Source organism: Strix aluco, chromosome 4, assembly GCF_031877795.1.
Source record: "Strix aluco isolate bStrAlu1 chromosome 4, bStrAlu1.hap1, whole genome shotgun sequence".
In the NCBI taxonomy this organism is placed as follows: Eukaryota; Metazoa; Chordata; class Aves; order Strigiformes; family Strigidae; genus Strix; species Strix aluco.
Genome location: NC_133934.1, coordinates 93,505,734 through 93,524,021, shown reverse-complemented (window position 1 = coordinate 93,524,021; position 18,288 = coordinate 93,505,734). Strand labels below are relative to the sequence as shown.

At 41.5% G+C, this 18,288-nt stretch overlaps 1 protein-coding gene across 5 annotated transcripts in view; it reads left to right on the top strand.

Annotated features, from left to right (window-relative positions):
• SMOC1 (SPARC related modular calcium binding 1) overlaps positions 1 to 18,288 on the top strand; it is a 133,617-nt gene that overhangs the window by 28,525 nt on the left and 86,804 nt on the right. For all 5 annotated transcript variants that reach the window (XM_074824334.1, XM_074824336.1, XM_074824335.1 and 2 more), the window contains exon 2: positions 14,883 to 15,054. In XM_074824334.1, the coding sequence (XP_074680435.1) occupies positions 14,883 to 15,054 (172 nt within the window). The remainder of the gene's footprint in view (positions 1 to 14,882; positions 15,055 to 18,288) is intronic.

Genomic DNA, 18,288 nt, shown 5'->3' with positions numbered 1-18,288 from the left:
TGAGAAACTGGGAGTGTCTGGTTACAAGAAGACTTGACTGGAGAAATGTGTAGAGCAAACAGTCATGGCAAAATCAGGATTGACAAGGATAAGCGAGCTGATTCAGACAGAATTAGGCTGGAATCTTTACTGGTGGCCACATCTTTAGTTTTCAGAGGTCTGTGAAATCTTACAGCTAGGCCAGGTATGTAGCCATTTCTCATGCACCTACAAAACCAGTTTTAATGTGACTGTCAGCTGAATTTCTTAAATTAATTATTTCCTCTTGAGTCACAGTTGACCTAAAATGACTTAGTATCTGCCTGGAGTCCTACCAAACAACATAAAATCAGTTTTTGCTAACTTTTCCCTTTCTACTTATAAGGCTGAATTTCCCTGGATTTCTTAAACTTGATTTTTCCTCCAATTACCTCTTGCTTCCTGGTGTGGACCAAAAAGCTCATAGGAAGTGGGGTGATACATGATTCAGTGTGTCAAGATTTTTTTTTTTTTTAGGTGAAACTAGGACTTCTCCATGTTTAAGACGGCTAGTGCCTGGGATAACTTTAAGCTTGAAGAGGTTGCTGAGCTCAGGGAAGGGGAGGGGAGAAAAGTCTTTTGCTCCAGAAGAGGCTCCTCCTTCAACTAGAAGCCCACTGAAAGTTGCCCTGGATGCTGCTGCCACTAGTCTTGCTAATATTTAGATAGCACTGAGCTGCTTTTTGCGGGGTGGATGCCAACCACCACAGTCTAGTCCTCCATTGTTGCTATCTATCTACCTATTTTTAAACAAACCTCAACTGGGGTCTGCAGTGCTTTATAGCTATAGTGACTACAGCTCTTCTGAGGCTTACATTTGAGTAGAGTGAGGGAGTGTGATTATTTAATGTCTTCTTGTTTGGATGAGAAATGCATGCTGTAATTCCTACATGGGTGGCTGCAGGTGGATGGGGAGAAGCGATTACCGATCCTTCATCCCCTTTGTTCTCTACCAATGCATTAGCTTGCCTGCTATCCCCTCAAGCACTATTGTTTCACATGAGCAGTAAGCAGCCTACCCTTCAGTTGTGTTATTCAATGATAAAGCAAGTCCTGCTTCTTCTGATCCTTCCTACTGGTCCCACTTCTTCCTGGGCTCATCTTATAGGCCATAGTCCAGGCTGCTGGAAAGGTGAGCAATATCCTCCAATGCGAAGAGGAACCTTGATCTTTGGGGTTAGAAAAGCAAATCTTTTCAGATGAGATCAGGCCCAGAAGCCTGGTAGGCTATAGAAGATATGAAGAAAGAAAACTGCTTAACCCTGTGCAGAATCTCACTGTACTCTTCCAGATGTGGTGATGGTACAAGTACTACTTACTCTTTGTAGTCTGAAGCAGTCATAAAAAACTGTATGTGGAAGTTGGTATCACAGCCTGCTTTAATTCTGTCAACTAAAAATGTCAGTTTGATCTTTGTCCACTGTGAGAAGTCCGACCAGTGAGCCTGAGTATGTGTGTGTACTGAGGCCAGGTCTTAGACCGGACAGAAAGAGATCCAGAAAATCTGAGGAATCCAGATAAAGCCACAGCTGTTTTGCCACAGCTTTCTCAATAACATGCCCTGAAAAGGAAGATGAGAGTCTGCAATAATCTTGCCAATTATCTGTGTCAAAGATTTATTGTGCAAAGGTCTCATATTTGGTTATATTAAGACTGATACCGTGCTCCCTTCAGGGAGGCAGACAGCAAAAATAGACCAATATGTATGTTGGATATTTTTTTTTTTAGCTTCCACTAGAGAGACACATACAAATTGCAGCACAAAGTTAGCTGAGCAGTTCCAGACCCCAGTGAGTGCAACTGGAGGGAAGTTAACATGGGGAGTGCTATGTAAATTTGGACTAGAGGTAGCTACTTGCATGAAAGGCTGTCAGTTCTGGGCCAAACGGCTCATGAAGATACCACACTAACTTGGACGGCTTTTAACTGTGAGGGTCTTGGTGACAATGAAAGTTAACTTCACTTGTGTTTAAGGTGAAATACTGTAGAACTAGAAATGCTCTAAAATTTTTTCCACAAAAATTAAGGAAAGCATGTCTGCCTCTAGCAACAAGGAATCAGCATGAATATTCTGCAGCTCCTCACTGAAAGTGTGAAAAATAGTTCAGTGTAGCTGGAATCACCCTTTCTGCAAGCTGAAAGTAAACAGACTAAAATAAACAGTTCTATAGTACAAAATGTTGTGAAAAAGCTGTCAACCTGAGAGAGTGAACAGCCTGTATGAAGATCAGTCACTAACATCTTTCTGCTTGGATGTGGGGATTAAGTGTATGTATAACATGGGGGGAAGGGAAGCGCTTTGGGAAAGGAATTTTGTATCTTGCTGGGGAAACTCATACCAACAATCTGGGTCAGCATCTAGATACCTGTAAATGTTTCTTCTTTTGAAAACACCCCTGTCCTTGCTTACGCTTCTACATATTGAAAACTGCAGACCTCATATCAGCAACCCTGACAGTTTAGTGATGTTCCCCCTCACTACAGGAAAAACATTGAGGTGCTGGAGCATGTCCAAAGAAGAGCAATGAAGCTGGTGAAGGGTCTAGAGCACAAGTCTTATGTGGAGTGGCTGAGGGAACTGGGGTCGTTTAGCCTGGAGAAAAGGAGGCTCAGGGGAGACATTATTGCTCTATACAACTACCTGAAAGGAGGTTTTAGCGAGGTGGATGTTGGTCTCTTCTTCCAAGTAACCAGCAATAAGATGAGAGGAGATGGCCTCAGGGGAGGTTTAGATTGGATATTAGGAAAAATTTATTCACCAAAAAGGTTGTCAGCGTTGGAACAGCCTGCTCAGGGAAGTGGTTGTATCACGATCCCTGGAGGTATTTAAAAGGCATGTAGATGTGGCACTTAGGGACATGGTTTAGTGGTAGACTTGGCAGTGTTCGTTAACGGTTGGACTCAATCTTAAGGGTCTTTTCCAACCATGATTCTATGATTCCTTGTAGATCTTGGTGGGAGAGGTTCAGCTGGGAACATCATACAAACCACAGCTGTCATTTCCGTACAAAAAATACTCCTGACCTCTGTAAACAGATTTTCATGCTAAAACAGATTTTCATGCTAGTGTAATAGTAATATTGCTGGGTAGTTCAGCAGTAGTGATAAAATGCAACATCTTACTCCTAAGCTATTGGAAAGCATGTGTACTCTACTTGAATAGGCTAGAAAACCTTGCACACTAACAACTTGCGAGTTTGAAGTGGTGTTGCATAGTTCAACTCTGCAGTAAGTGGCAATGCTGTAGTGATGCTTGACCTGGTTTTTTTCCTTTCAAGTTCAGCGATCAGCAGCTCAGTTACTGCTGCAACTTTGAAGAAAAACGCAAGGAACTACTGTAAAGGAATGCTGTCTGCAGAAATTGGAAAACGTATTTACTCTTCAGTGTATACAGTAATGCTTTTCTGAAAGTTGTCTGTCACTAACAGCAGATGATGGCATTAAAGCTAACCATGGTGCAGCTTACAAGAAACTTTCATTCTTGCCTCACACAAGCATTTTATCTTAGAACTGTCTCTCTGTAGCTCTTCCAACTCCTGAAGCAACCGGTACGTGCACCTTGTCTGTTATGGAAAGGTTTTTATCATATAGTTAGATAGTCATATTAAGTTACTTTTTTTGAGGTGGGAGCAGGAAGCAAAGAGTTAGTTTCATACCAGCAGAACTGAAGTTCATATCTTGAGCCTTCTGTGCACAGCAGGTTCTTCCATTTCTGATTCAGAAAGACTTCAGTAGTGGGGAAAGCTTCTCTGCTACTGCCTGTGCTGTCCCAGAAAGCTTTGACTGTCTGACAGTCCGAGGAAGCATTGTCCAGCACTTAATTCATACAAAGGGCGAAACTCTGCGGGTGGTTACCCTTACAAAACTGAAGGAAGCATTTGGTTTAAATCTAAGTAGAAAGATGAGAATTACTGTAAACACTGTAAAATACAATGCAAACAGAACTGCAGAACAAAGTAATGAAACAATGACTCTTTCCCTTAGGGAGTTAGGGGGAAAAGTTTATTTTTTTCTGACTTCTGACAGGAGTTTCAGTTCTGTTTTGTACATCCTTTCCTGATTCTTTCCCTCTTGCTCTAAATTCCTGGCTGGCATATTTCTCTTCTTGGTTAGCAGGACTATTTCTTTGTTGGTTCTGAATTTAAACCTTGCCTTAGACTTAATGTTTCTGTTTGGGTCACTGTAGGATCCACCAAGGTGGTTTTGGCACTTGAGGCAGTGAGTGTTAAGAAGCCAAGCCTGGAATCCTTATGATGACAAAAGTACCCCACTGGAGTGCTATTCTGAAGAGTCTCTGCTGGCCTGCTAAAACAAGAGTTAAGATTTCTAAATGGTGTCTTTAAATGTAATAATATGACTTGTATAAAGTTGAGTCTCTGAAACTACATGTCTGCAGATCAAACATGTGCAATCTTAATGTCAAATACCTGCATGTATTGGTAGGTGGACATCACCACTGGAGTGTATTGTAGTGGGGGTAAAGAGTACCTCATAGCTATTAACTACACAGTTAATACTTCTGCTAATGAGAATGTGCCTTTATTGCTGCCTCTTATCCCTAGATTTACAGCCTATGGATTAGCACAACCTCTATGATAATAGGAAAAACCCCTTTCTTTTTAAGAGTACTGGAATAATGTTAGCCATAAATGTTGAGAAAGCTGCTGATTTCACAATATTGGCAACGTGAGCCACTCTGTAGTTAATATGGGAGCATGATATTATGTATGAACAAGGTGAAGTTCCTGTCTTTTTTTTTTTTCCCCTTCATTTTCATGATCTTTGACACTTCAGAGGAGTAACAGAGTAAATAGGAGCAACCTCCTTCATTATTCTGTATAGCTGATGGGGCCAGAACCAACTCTGAACATGTCTCTGGAGATGGCAAGGTAGGATTATAGAAGGAGGCATGTCAAGATAGTTATGTCCTCAGACAGTAGCAATAGTGCTTCAGAAGCTTTGACACTGAAGTGTTGATAGTACATGTAAAGTCAAATGAAATGGGGAGAAGCCCCTGATGCAACCGTCTTCCCCTGAGAGTTATCTTTGGTTAATTATTGTCTTTGGATCATGTAGGGGTAAGAATATAGTTAAGAAAAGCAAACCCTTTCATGTTCACAGTGCCTCCTTTTTTTAATATCCCTCCTGTGCAATGGAATTTCAGTCTTGGCATTCAGTTAGTATACCTATACTGATGGGCAGCCAGCCCTTGCTGGGTTTTGAACTAATGAGCTCAGCTATGTCTAATATCTACTTCTTGGTTCTGCTGTTGGCAGCAGTAACAACAACCATAATGAAGGCTGGATGCCAACTTCAATTTGAATGCCTCTTTCAGCATTTTAGAAGAATTGATTTAAGAAGGACTGAAACTTGTAGAGCTATGGAGTTTTAATGGGTGGCATTGTCCATCCTGGAAGATCTACAAGAATAAAACATTTGTGGTCTGAGGAGTGCCTTTGTACAGTCTTATTTCTATTGGAGCTCAACTCTGAAGATATGGCTGCCAAACTGCATTTGTAAACTATGTTTAATCATCATGTCTCCTCATGTGATGATCTCCTATCAGAGTAGAGCAGTTCCAGAGATGGTAGTTCTCTTCATACACTTGCCTTGTTTACAATAATAGTGTCTAATACATATGTCTATGAATGAAGTGAGACACTTCCTGTGGTGTAGACTAGGCAGTGGGGAAAGAGTATCTGGCTTGATACTCTCAGCTTGATAAGCTCAGTTGTATTTGTTTTGCTGTGTGTGCTTACCTAATGTGCCTTGTGTGCATGCTAAAGGGAACTGATGGTACCCAGGAGTGTTCAGGGGGTTTCAAAGCCATCTTTGGTAAGAATTGATATCCACTTTTTGTAGTGGGCAGTCTCTGTCATGTACAGAAGAAGTCTTACTGGGGAGAATGAGTGACGATGGGAGGAGAAAATGTGGGTTTTATCTTCTTGTCAGTTTGGGATGTTTAGAAAGCTTATCAGTTGACTTGGAGACTGCACTTAAAGTAGGTGCCCTGCTCTTCAGCAATAGTACTGTGGAAGGAAAAGGCAAAGTACTTTGAGTTCTTGAGAGAAAGACAGCATGAGAAGGTGCTTAAGAGAAAGGGATCTGGATGAGTTGATATCTGGTAATGAAGCCAACTTTTAAGGGCATTGGATTTAAAGGGAATACCTTTATAGCTATCGGGCTACTGATGGAAATGCAACTGAGAGTACTTCATCAAACAGATTATTTATTTAAGAATGCTTCAGCAAAACTTGATTGTAATCGGACATGCTTGCAGTTAATGTGTATCCTTGCATTACATATCAAAGACTTAAGTGAGAAGCTTATTTGATATCAAGACTCTTCTGCCCTTTGAAACAAGGAAGAAGTGTTATGCTGTTCATTACAGCATAGTGAAAGGTATTACTGTAACGTTGGCAAATGCACATTCATAGAAATTTAGACAGGGAAGGGTCTTGCACTGTTGTTCTTGAGAAGCGGTAGGCCCCAGCAAAGTTCTGGTGGAATTATTAGGAAGGAACTAAATATAGGTGGAGGGGAAGATTATTGTGGATTACACAACTGGATCTAATTAGGTAAACTTCCACCTTCTAACACCTCAAGAGCTCAGAACTGATGGCCCCAATTCCCATTCTGTCTGCAGTACTCCAAGCTCTTGTAAATGGGGAAGAAGCTTTCCTAGGCTGACTGCATAGCCAGTACTGCTAAAGGTAGTACAAGGGGGAGAATAGGGTCAAGAAAGTATTCTTTCATAGCCACTTTCTGTATGTGGCTAAACTTCCATGTGAGTGCACAGAACTCTACAAATCCTGGAACTGACTTTTAGTGGTTTATACAGTGGAGAGTAAGAAAGCATGTACTTCTATCTCCTCTATGATTCAAGAGAATCAGGGCCAAGAGGGTTTGCCCCAGATCATGAAGAACACATGCAGTGGTTTAAAGCATTCAACATGATAGCATTTGTGTAAGGATAGGGATCACTTTTCTCAGAAATCTTGCTTGAGATACTGTCCTTTGTTAAAGGATGCACCTGACATTACTTCAACCCTTTTGCTTTCCTGAGAGCTTCTTTTGAGGAAAACATATCTCATTACAATGGAATAGCTGACTTCTCACCTTCTAGTGACAGCACAAAGTTGTAACCTGCTACATTTGCTAGGGGAGAACAGCAGCCTCAACTATCATTATGACAAATAAAGTAGGGGATATGGTTACTCAAAGGAGACTAACTTGGCATAAGTTATACGGAAGGGTGTTTTGAGTTTGTTTTCAACTTATGCTGAATAAGCAGAGGATTCCCTAAACCAGAAAGACTGGATCAGGTTATTAAACAATACAAGTTTACTAAAGACAAGATCCCACCTTTTATGTCAATGGAAGTTTTGCCATCATTTTCTTTGGGACAAGAAGTTCATTGCCTGACTATGCAAACATCTGGATTTTCTATCTGGTTCAACATGTATAGTAGCAAAGCTAGAGAGAAAAAATGGTCCAAGTTAAACATGCCTTCTCTTGTCAATGTGTTTGACAAATTAAATTTAATCTCAAGTTTGTTCTAGGTTTACATGTCATCTTGGCTGCAAGAATAATCTGAGTAGGAGAGTGAGCTTTGACAGAAGCTGAAGTAATGTTATTTCAAAGGAATTAAATCAGTCTCTACCTTAATATTGCCAAACTTACTAGAAAGGTTTAGAAGTTGTGTGTTAGCAATGTGAGACTTGAGCTGAAATTTCTATTTTGTGTTTTAGAGTTTTGGTTTCCTCCTCTTAGTTGATCGGTATACTGATCCGTGGTACAATTTATGAGATGCTTAAACTTGATGTTTATAAAATTGAAGTAACTTTTTATAAAGGTGATACAGGCATGTGGATAAAATTTCTGTGGAAGAAGGGATTATATGAAAATCTGAAATGAACTTCTTGCCCTTGATGTCTCTAGCATTTTCCTTCCCACAAGTCAACTGTAGTTAAACACTTGGATAAACTTGCACCTCAAAAGTAAAAAGAGATAATTTTAAAAGTTCATTCCCTGACTGCAATGGCTTTTTCTGTTAAACACAACAACAAAAAAGCCAGTAGAGCTTCTCTGTGATGAGGTCAGATTCTAAGGGTTTGTCCTGAACCATTTGTCCTAGGTGGGCTCTTCAAATATGCTGTTAGGCAACTTCTTTGGATCTAGTACCTCATCTTCTAAAAGCAGAGCACAGCTGCTGCATCATATTTGGGGATCAGTTTGTGATAAAAACCAAAGTGTTTCCTAGCTAGAAGTCATCTAGCAAATGAAGCACCATAGTTGAGTGCTCTCCTTCATTGTAGTGACTTACACAAAACAAAGATTGAGGGAGGATAGTGGGGGGAAGGGAGAATCACTGTAGAAAAATGAGGTTTCTAGCCTGTAGGGGCAGAAAACTGTCTTGAATTCAGCTCATACAAATACATCTAGAATTTGCCTGCTTTGTGGTGTGATCCTATATGTTTGCCCAGCCTTCACCATCCTCAAGCACAAGCTGTGTTCTTTGAACCCATTCTTGTTTGCACAGCTGGGGGCCTGGGATTGAAACATAAGTGGTGCTTTAATTTAGGCTGGATTCTTCACTTTGCAGGTGGGATGACTCAGGGAATAAAAGTGTTACAGTATCCTTCTTGTAAGTGCCTCCTGTCTGGGGAAAGTGCTGTGCCCTTCTGAAATTTGTTGGGAAAGCCCTAAGTCTTGGTATAAAACTGTAGGGTGCTAGAAAACACCCACACAAGGACTGGAACTTAAGATGCAGGACTTCGAGAAACTTGGGTTTAAAAACATATTGTTAAACCAAAGTCATCCAGATGCAAGTGAAATACAAACTTGTGAGCATTTCCACAAAGAGACTATTAAAATAAATCTTCCTCCCCATGTGCCAAAACACATGACAGACTTCCCAGGAAGCTCACTTAGAAAGCCTTTTTTCAGTAGATAGGTTCTGAGGCTGCACGGGCACTTTCAGGACAGAGGCTGGACACCCTGGTCAGCTGTTGGGAGTTGTGGTGGCTCTGGCTGGTTGATATCTTTCTGTACATGGAAGCTGCAAGCCCTGATGGTCCCATCTCTGCCAGAGTTTCTAAGGCTTTCAAAGTTTCTCATATTTTTGGAAGCTAAGCTTTTGGGTCTCTGGCTTAGAGCAGGATCTTTGACACCTTTGAGGCCTGCTAGGCTTCTGGTTCCATGGCAGGATCTTGGCTGAAGTCCCAAACCCATGGTTGAGGTTGAAGTCCCTGTGCCCCATAGGCAATCTGCCATGGGGCTGAGAGTGTAGCCATGATTAAAACTGGGACTTGGCTCCAGCTCTGTCTCTAGTATGGCTGGCTGCATCAGTTTAGAGACTGAAACCAAAGCATAAATCTGTGAGGTTAAAACTAGGAAATGTGAAATGATGCTTTCCAACAGCAACAAAATTGTCCAGAAGTTTATAGTCTCCTCTTCTGTATAAAATGGTATGGTTTTCCTGGGGAATTCTTCCCAGGAAGGACTTGCTCATTTGTACTTAAGACGGGACAGTCTGAGTGCTTAAACAAATGGGTGGGTGATCTGTGCCATATGAACATACCTAGATTGATCACTTTTTCCAAAGATGTATTCTAAGAGTCTTCAAACCTGAAGTCTGCCAAAACAGGAGTAAGGCATTGCACATGCTCTTTTCTTGATCTCTCTACTTCTCAGTTTTGTTAGGCAGCAGCCTGCAGTCCTGATCGGAAGCAAAGACACTGTTTAGCAGAGGCATCTCTGTTTTGGTCTGTAGTGGAATATTGTCTTGCAGATTTGTTTCTTAATAGAATTCCCCTTTCTCATGTTCATTTCACTTGTGTCCCTTGCTCCCTCTTTCCCCTGGAGTCTTGCTAAGGCATGTTACTCCGGACTGCAATGCTTTGGCCATTTCTCGTTACCTCCACCACAAAGGGCTGTGCTGTTCTGTTTGTGCTTATAATGTACCCAGATGGTGAATAGAATGAGTGACCACCAAGCTCATTTTCACTTGTGGGGTCAGACCTTTCTCTGCTAAATAACACAAGTGTTCCCAGCTGCTGTGCAGCTGCAGGGAGTCTGCTTTCCTTCACAGGCATTAAAAACCCTTTAATCAGTGTTTGTTGTTTGTCAGCAGTGGTGTTGAGGTGTGGAGAAAAAGAACAGATATGCTTTGTTGGCAAAGTTAACTTCGTTCTGACCTCTTATCTTTCCTTTTTCTTTTCAAGTCTGAAGAAGCAGAAAGTAGTTTGGGAAGTGGTTTCTGCAAGCACCTGTGTAAATGTATTTGCTAAAGGAGGAGGTTTATGTCCTTATACAGATACAACATTTGACATAAAAAGATGCTCTGAGAGCTGTGTTGAACTGGAAGCTCTTTAGGGCAAGGACTCAAGTTGATTGGTGTAGGAGCTGTGCAAGCTTCTTTAATGTAAGCAAATACTATGAAAATGCAAATACTATGAAAATACAAATACTGTTGTCTAATAATAGTGTTACTTTTATTTTAGTATTGAGTCTACATTCAAGGGGTCCCATTTGCAATCTTGTCAATTTTAATATTTACCTGGAAAATAGATCGTTCCTGCTAGTTTTTGTGGGTTTTTTTGTGGGGTTTTGTGTGTGTTTTTGGGTTGTGTGTTTGTGTGTGTGTGGTGCTGTTGTGGTTTTTTAGTTCTGCTTTTAATAGTTCTTCTCTCATGGAAGAAAAGGGAGAGAAAAACTGATAAGCCAGTGACACCATTTTCAGTCCCATTTGTTTTGGATGTAGTCTGTTCTGAAACAAATGGGAACACAGATATAAAGAAGAGGCCTTGAGAATTCTTGGAGCTAAGATAATTGTTTCCCTCTTCTTTCCAGATGATGCTTGGAAACCTGCTGGTGCTGCACATGTTTGCAGGGTTACTTTTTCCCTCAGTCCAGATCTGTTCATGTTGCGTGTCTGTGTGTACAGCGCCAAGCACTACTCTTGAGTGTTGGTTCTGTTGTTTGCAAGGCCTGTTTGTGTGGGTGTCCTGAAGCTGTTAGGACATTAAGCTTTGATCTGAGCTTCAAGGGTCATGATAGGACATCTGCTGTTAAAGTCAGGATACTTTATCTTGCTACTCTTCCCCTGAAGGGACCAGCGAGTCATGTTACTGCCTCACCTGTGTTTGGGGAGGGTCAGTACCAGGTGTCAGAGCACCCTGTACATGTTGCTCACAGCCCTCTGCCTGGCTCAGCAGACCAAGATGCCTGCAGTGATCAAGGTGTTCTTTTGGAGCAGGGCTGTGCTCCTTGGAAAAGCAGTGCCTGCTTGCATGAAGTGGGAATAAAGAACTGGGAATGAGTAATTTTTGAATGGTAGTCCTAGCTGTTAAAATAAGAGATTCAAGTGCTCTCCCCATGGGCAGACACATATTTCAGAGTTCATCCAGTGTTTTTCTTCTTCAAGTGGCTGAGGCTGTTTACAAAGGAGGGCAGTTGTCATGCTTTCAGACAGGCAAAATGCTAGAAAGAAAACTCTCTGCTGGACAGGAGGGGATGGACACTCAAAACAGCTAGTATGTTAAATGACTCTGGATGGTCTGTGTTGATCAGTTCTGTAGCATGAATGCTTACTAGCTAGAAATGGTACAAAGAATCGCTATTTTACTATCTGAAAGCTGGCAGGGCTGCCAAGAAAGACAAGGGCTCTGAGCTACAGTGGAGCAGGTGTCCTACTGTAAAGGGGAGTTTTTCGAAGCCCTTCAGGAATATTTCTAGGAGATCCAGCCTTTCTGGCAGTACTTTTTGATCACACGAGAAGAACCCTGATCAGACAGGCATGATCCTGGATCCTTCTGGAAATTAATGCAGACTTTTACAATTATAATCTAGCTGAACAAAACAAGCACCATCTTGTGCAACTACATAAACCATAAACTTTTTTGGCAAGGCAGGTGTGGCATCTTCAGTGTCTGGAAAGCACCTAACATGCTGTGTGGGCTCCCTGCTGTAATCCAAATTACAAATGCTAAAAAGGCTTTGATTTTTTTTTTTTTTTTTTTATATAACGTGGTTCTTGGCTTAATTTGGGTAGGCAAGAACTTCACAGACTGCATTGGGGTGCTCTGCATGTTTTCTCAGGCCCTCATAATTAATCAATGCCGAGCTGTTCCTCCCCGTCCCTCTGCGCGGAGGCACCAGAGGAAAGCTGTTCAATAGCCTTAGGTTTAGCTCATTTGTCAGCCCTGAGAAGGACTTTCTATTCTTCAGAGCTGCCCTTTCTGGAAGGAGGGGCATTTCTGGCCTGCAAGGCACCTCTATACTAAGTATTTTGGTACAGGCTGCAGAAGGCTTAGGGGAGTTTTCATGATACAAGCTGACTTTTGAATAAGTTCATAATTTGGTTACATGCTGGGAACCAATAGCTTTTTTGGTGCACCTCTGGATAACTCCGATCTGTGGAACTCAGCTTCTGACACAAGGAATTTGCAAAAAGTCTCACGCCAGTAGCTCAAGCCCTCAAAGTTGTGATAAATGGCAGATGCATGCATTCCTTCTAAACCAGAATGGCTTCTGTGTTTAACTGAATGCTTAACGCTATATATGTGCACTATACTGTGCTATCAGGCAGCTCTGCTTCTAAAGTCTGTTTATACAGACAGCTGAAAAGCCTTGCAAGCCTTTCAGGGTCTCTGACATCACACTCTGGGAGGAAGCTTCAGCATCTTCAGTCTGCTGCTTTTTGCTGTATGTTTACAGTCACTGCTGATCTTTGCACCTTGGGGGCTACAGAAAGACGTTACTGTAGCCAGACCAATTCCAAGCTAACTTGTGATACTCCAACCCCTGAGAACTGGACAAAAATCTGGTCCAGCTTTACAGTGTTTTTATAGTCTACTCCAGGTCTCTATAAACCATTTAAAATTGCCTTCAGGTTTAAATTTTCCAATTTCCCATTTGGAACAGGTGTTGCCAGGTTATAGAAAGTGTTGCAGAAAAGGAACAAAAACATTTTAAAAACTCCGTGCTGTTACAAATTTTGGCAAGTCTCTGACAGATGAGATTTTAAAAAAAAGTTTGCCTCACTGAAATTAAAAGTGCAGATCTTGCTTACTTTTCCCAGCTGTCATGTTTAAATAGGGTTTTTAGTAATGCATGAGTCTTCAAAAGATCCAGCAGTACAGAGCTAATATGTTTTTATATGAAACTATGCAACTTCTCAATTGTTTTTCATCTCATTTAATTGGGGAGATAAAGAGGGTGAAGAATTTTTTTTTTAAATGTCAAAAAACAAATTTCAGAGATGCATGTTCTTGGAGTGGTTAAAAACCAACCCAAACTAGGCTTCAGGCAATGTTTTTTCAACAGCTTTAACCTCAAAGCATAGAGCAGACAGCTTTGTAGGCAACTGTAACACCAAGGTGATTATGGCAGTGACTCACACTTCCCTGTAAGGCATCCAGCTATCAACACACTTGGAGAGCCGTGGCTTTGTGCATGCAGGCAAGATGTCAGTCAATGCCCACTTGCCAGCCAGCCCCGAACTGCTGAGCTCATACCTGCTCTGACAGCAAGCTGGGATATTGGTGTATTAGCGAGCAACTCTGGTCCCCCCAGGCTTATAAGAGGCTTAAGAGATGGGAGCTTGGGAAGGGGAAGTGCAAGGCAGGTTTAACTTCCCTTTTCTTTGCTTAATCCTCATAGGACTTGTTTCAAGAGTCCCCTGAAATCTTCCTGTGAGCAGGTGGTTGGGTTTGGATAATAGTTAAACGTCTGACTGACTAACCACTAAGCCAGGTAGCATGGAAAGTGGAAGGAGCTGCTACTGTCATGTCCTGCTGAAACTCTATGCCAATGGTTATGGAGAGGACTGGCAGTCAGGGTCCTCAGGAAGACAGTACGAGTTTGGGAAAGAGACCTGAGTGCCCCTATAGGCAGCTCAGAGTACAGCTGAGGGTACAACAGTAAACTACTGCCAGATGTTGGGATTTGCAAGGAACAAGTGGACAGAAAATGGGGACTCATTCATGTCCATTGTGGGTTTCCTTATCTCCAAAAGGTAGGGCAGACTCCAAGCTGTCTTCAGAGAATGGTGCACAGAGGAAGTCTTCTGGGCAAGGAATTGGGAGGCTGGGGTTGTTCGCATTGAGAGACTGACAAGAAAGGAGTGCCATGTTTACACAAAACAGGCTGCATCTGGACTGAATGCTTGGGAAGAAGAGGTATTCAGAAAGATGACAAATTCAAACTTCTGAAAGGAAATAGCTTTTCACACCGTATGCAATTAGATTGTGGGATGCATGGAATGCAGTTGCCAGCTGGGCAGGATGTCATTGGGAAAGAACAAAATGTGGCTTTGGGAGTGTGCAGGTATGCTGTTGCAGGTGGTATCCACAGATGACATAAGTAATGCTTTAACAAATAACTGGTGATATAAAGCTGGCCACATCCGTGGTTCAACTACCAAGGCCAATCTTGATAGGTTATTTGTGTTCCTCTGTCCTCGGTGATAAGTTTCTTGCACCTCTGACTAAAATTGTCTAGTACCAGATGCTGTTTGTGGCAGGGTGCTGGGCAATCTGGGCTGTTGTGACTCAGTATTGCCCTTCCCGTGTGGGTTGTGTTTGGCTTTGCACATCTTATGTTTTCAGAGGTGAGGCAGAGTGAGTAATGTTTCCGTTCTATTAAAGAAAATGGAATGGCAAAGACCCTTAATTTTTTTTTTAAAGATGTACGTGTTTCATTTTAAGTTCCCTTCAGGCAAAGTCAGCTTTGGTAGGTAGCTTAAACTGCATTATAGACCATATTGCTATTGTCATAAAACCAAAATAAACTGCTTTGTTTTGGGAAAACAAACAAAACCAATATTTTTTTTCCCTTCCTCCTTTTTTCACTTCCTCCAGTTTTTAATAAGTGACCGTGACAGAGATCCTCAGTGTAACCTGCATTGCTCCAGGTCCCAGTCCAAACCCCTCTGTGCCTCTGATGGCAGAACATACGAGTCAATGTGCGACTACCAGAGAGCCAAATGCCGGGAGTCAAGTCTGAGCGTGACTCATCGTGGCCGGTGCAAAGGTAGGTGGATTTCAAATGCCTTTGAGGGGAGAAATGGGAGTCCTACCTCATAAGAAACGGGATTCTTAGACCCGTGAGTTTAGTACCATGCTCTGTGAGTAAGCTGGTTGAAATTGTACATTCATGTGAGCATGGGTATCTACGTCTGGGTTTAGGTGGCAGGAGTAAGAACAGACTGAATTATCAATGAAAGAAGGCAAAGAAGCCAGAGACATCACTGAAAAAGCCCAGAATATGTGGCTGCAGAGCTGAAGGAGCTGGCCCCATGGAAATGCAAAACCAAATCCTGAAAGAGCAGCTCTTTCTTGCTACCTATGCTGGTGAGGAACTGCGATACCTTTGAGTGATAGGAATGTGGAGTGGGGAAGAATGTGCAGTGCATATTAGATGTCTAGTCCCTTTTCAGACATACACAGCCTTTCTGTGCTGGGCTAATTAAGACGATGGAATGCGTGCAAGGCTTTACATGGCCTCTTTTTTGCCTGTTTGCTGTTACACATCTACTTCAAAGTGAGAATATTGTTTCTCTCTTGATTCAGCTCTTCTTCAGCATAGTCCAAAGATGAAGTTGAAACTTTTTTAAGGAATATTGGTGTCTTGTCACACAAATGTTTTGCTTCTGCAGTGAAGTGAAAAATCAAGTTGAGTACATTTTCTGAGAGCACAATTGAATCAGAGGGCAGATGGCACAGATGTTTTTAGCAATTGGTTAAAGTGACAGGAGAGACTCATTAAAATCCCCGTGGAAGGATAAATAGGCATACATTTAAGCCTGCCTTTTGTTTATGAAGGCTTTTTTACTATTATAAAAATGTCTCTTTGTCAGAATTACATGTTATAAAATGGAAATCCCTTTTCAATGTATTGACAAGCTTTATAGTTCAGATGAATTATGAACATGACCTCAAATATTGCTCTCTTTATAAACAGTTTCTTATCGGAAAAAAGCTTACTCATATGATTTTAATTTTTTTTCTCATCGCTGCTGGGTTGCTTTATGGCAGCTTCTCTCCTTTTGAATCATGCTGCTTTCTGAGTACTGAAAACCCGGAAACTTTCTTCTCAGGGCCTGAGAAGAAATTGAACTGTTCTTGCAAGTGATACATTTTTGAGTGTCACAATAAGAAGCGGTAGGGTGGGAGTCCTGCTTTCGCTTTCAACACTTGAGCAGAGTGGCTTAGATAAGCAACTCCATGGCTGATACTGGCATATAAACTGGCACTGTTCAGTTACTTAAAACATGGGATATGAAATATATTACCTCCATGTACAAAAGTGTCTGTTTCTGGAAGTAAGAAAATGTTGACTGCCAAACTACACAGCCCACTGTATATCATGATTGCAAGGAGTCCCAAAGAAGTAACTAAAGACTTTGTCTTAAGCAAGGTAAAATATACTTTCCTTTCTGCTCTCTGACATAGCTGTAATGTTTAGCTGAAACTACTCACGTTCTCCTTTCCTTTTTCCTCTTACCCTGTGGTACTATACAGTACCTAATAACCAGGGAGTGTTTGACAACTGCAAGTCTTGTTTTTAACCCACTAACACTCCTGTGAATCACTGGGAAATAGGAATATTCTTTTAACTAACCACATTCAAATTTAACCTTTCTGGTTATTTCCCTGTGTGCTGCTATTGCAAGGTATTTTGTTTTTCTAGTTGCATTACGAATATGACCTCTAGTTTTGCATAAAGATCACTGTTCTTGTCAAGTACAGACAGTTGTGAGACAGGTGTGCCTAACTACTACAGGAGGTTGGCCAGGTCTGTATCTTGTACTCACACAAAGGAAAGTATCACCAGCAGTGTTCGAGCACCTTCTGCTGTAGTAGGGTACCAGGTTTACCCTGAATGGCCTTCATTCCTTCTGCATGATTGAGATGCTCTACAGGTGAACTCCTATAGAACTGGAAGGGATCCCATGCACCATCGAGCCCAGTCACATGCAGTTGTGATAGATACTGTATCCAAGAACTTATCCTTACGAAATGAGCAATTCTAACTTGTGCTTCCTTCTCTGAGGCGGGAAGAAAGCCAGGTGACTAAAATAAGGAAAAGAGGAAGTATATTGTGGACAGCAAGGCACAGTTTTGTACCCCAGATTACCATAGGTTTCCAATTTCATATGCCGATAACTTGAACTGTACTTGTGCCAAGCCAAGCAGAATGGTTTCTATAGTGTGAACAGAACCTCTTTGATTCAGCTAAGGACCTTTAAAGATGAAATCTTGCCAGCCCTTTGGGAACTATAACTCCTATTCAGCTCTTGCTCCTTGCTAGCTTCCTCATGTGCTTTTCAATGAAATTCCTTCAGTGCTAAATTATCTGAACTCCCTCCGAACCCTCACTCACACATTACAAAGGGTTAAAAGTCAGGAGTAGCTTAAAATAATCAAACTATGGCATCCATGACAAATGGAGCCTCATTGATGAGAATCCAGAGAATAGTTCCAGATGGTGTAGCTGTGCGTGAAATACGCAGCCAAGCTTCTACCTGGATCTTTTGTCAGCAGGCATCTTAAGATCTAATGTCAAATAAGAGCTCTGCCTTAAAACTTTGCAGGGATGAAGGACAAATACTTTAAATGAGTCTTGGCAAGCTGTCAAGATCGTGCAGTGATTGTTAGGGTACATTGGATATCTGTGACTTAAAATACATTTAAGTTCTTTAACTGGTTGGTTTCTAGGAACTTGTTCGGTCTATTGAATTTAAAAAAAGGGGTGGGAGTGTTCTAAAAACTTCCCTTTAGATTTATAATGGTTGGTTTTGAAAGTCTGCTGATAGGTTTATTCTACATAGTGACTTGTGATCTAAGAACAAGCTATCTGTAAAGTACTGGTCAGAATTGTAACAGGGATCTTCAGTCTCTCTCCTGGGACACCTGGGTGAACACAACTTTTGGTTAATGTCCTGGAAAGGAAAAGAAGGTCTCCTTCTGCCTAGTGCTGGGTTTGTTTGAAGGTAGTCTTTCTCCTCCACCTACTGTTCTTGTTGGACAGGAGATGGTATTTTGAAATCATTTTTAGTCCACTTTCTAGATCCATGTGTTTTGTCTTTGAACTTTCTTATTCCTAGTCAAGGGAGAATAAAGTGGGTCCCTCCTTGGCAGCAGTTAGTCAATAAAATCTTAAATTATGCTTTCAATCACTTTGCAAGTTTAGTCATGTTTTTAGGTATGCTCCAAATAACTTAGGGAACTCTGGAGTAGAAATGGTATGTGGGTATCAAAGGAG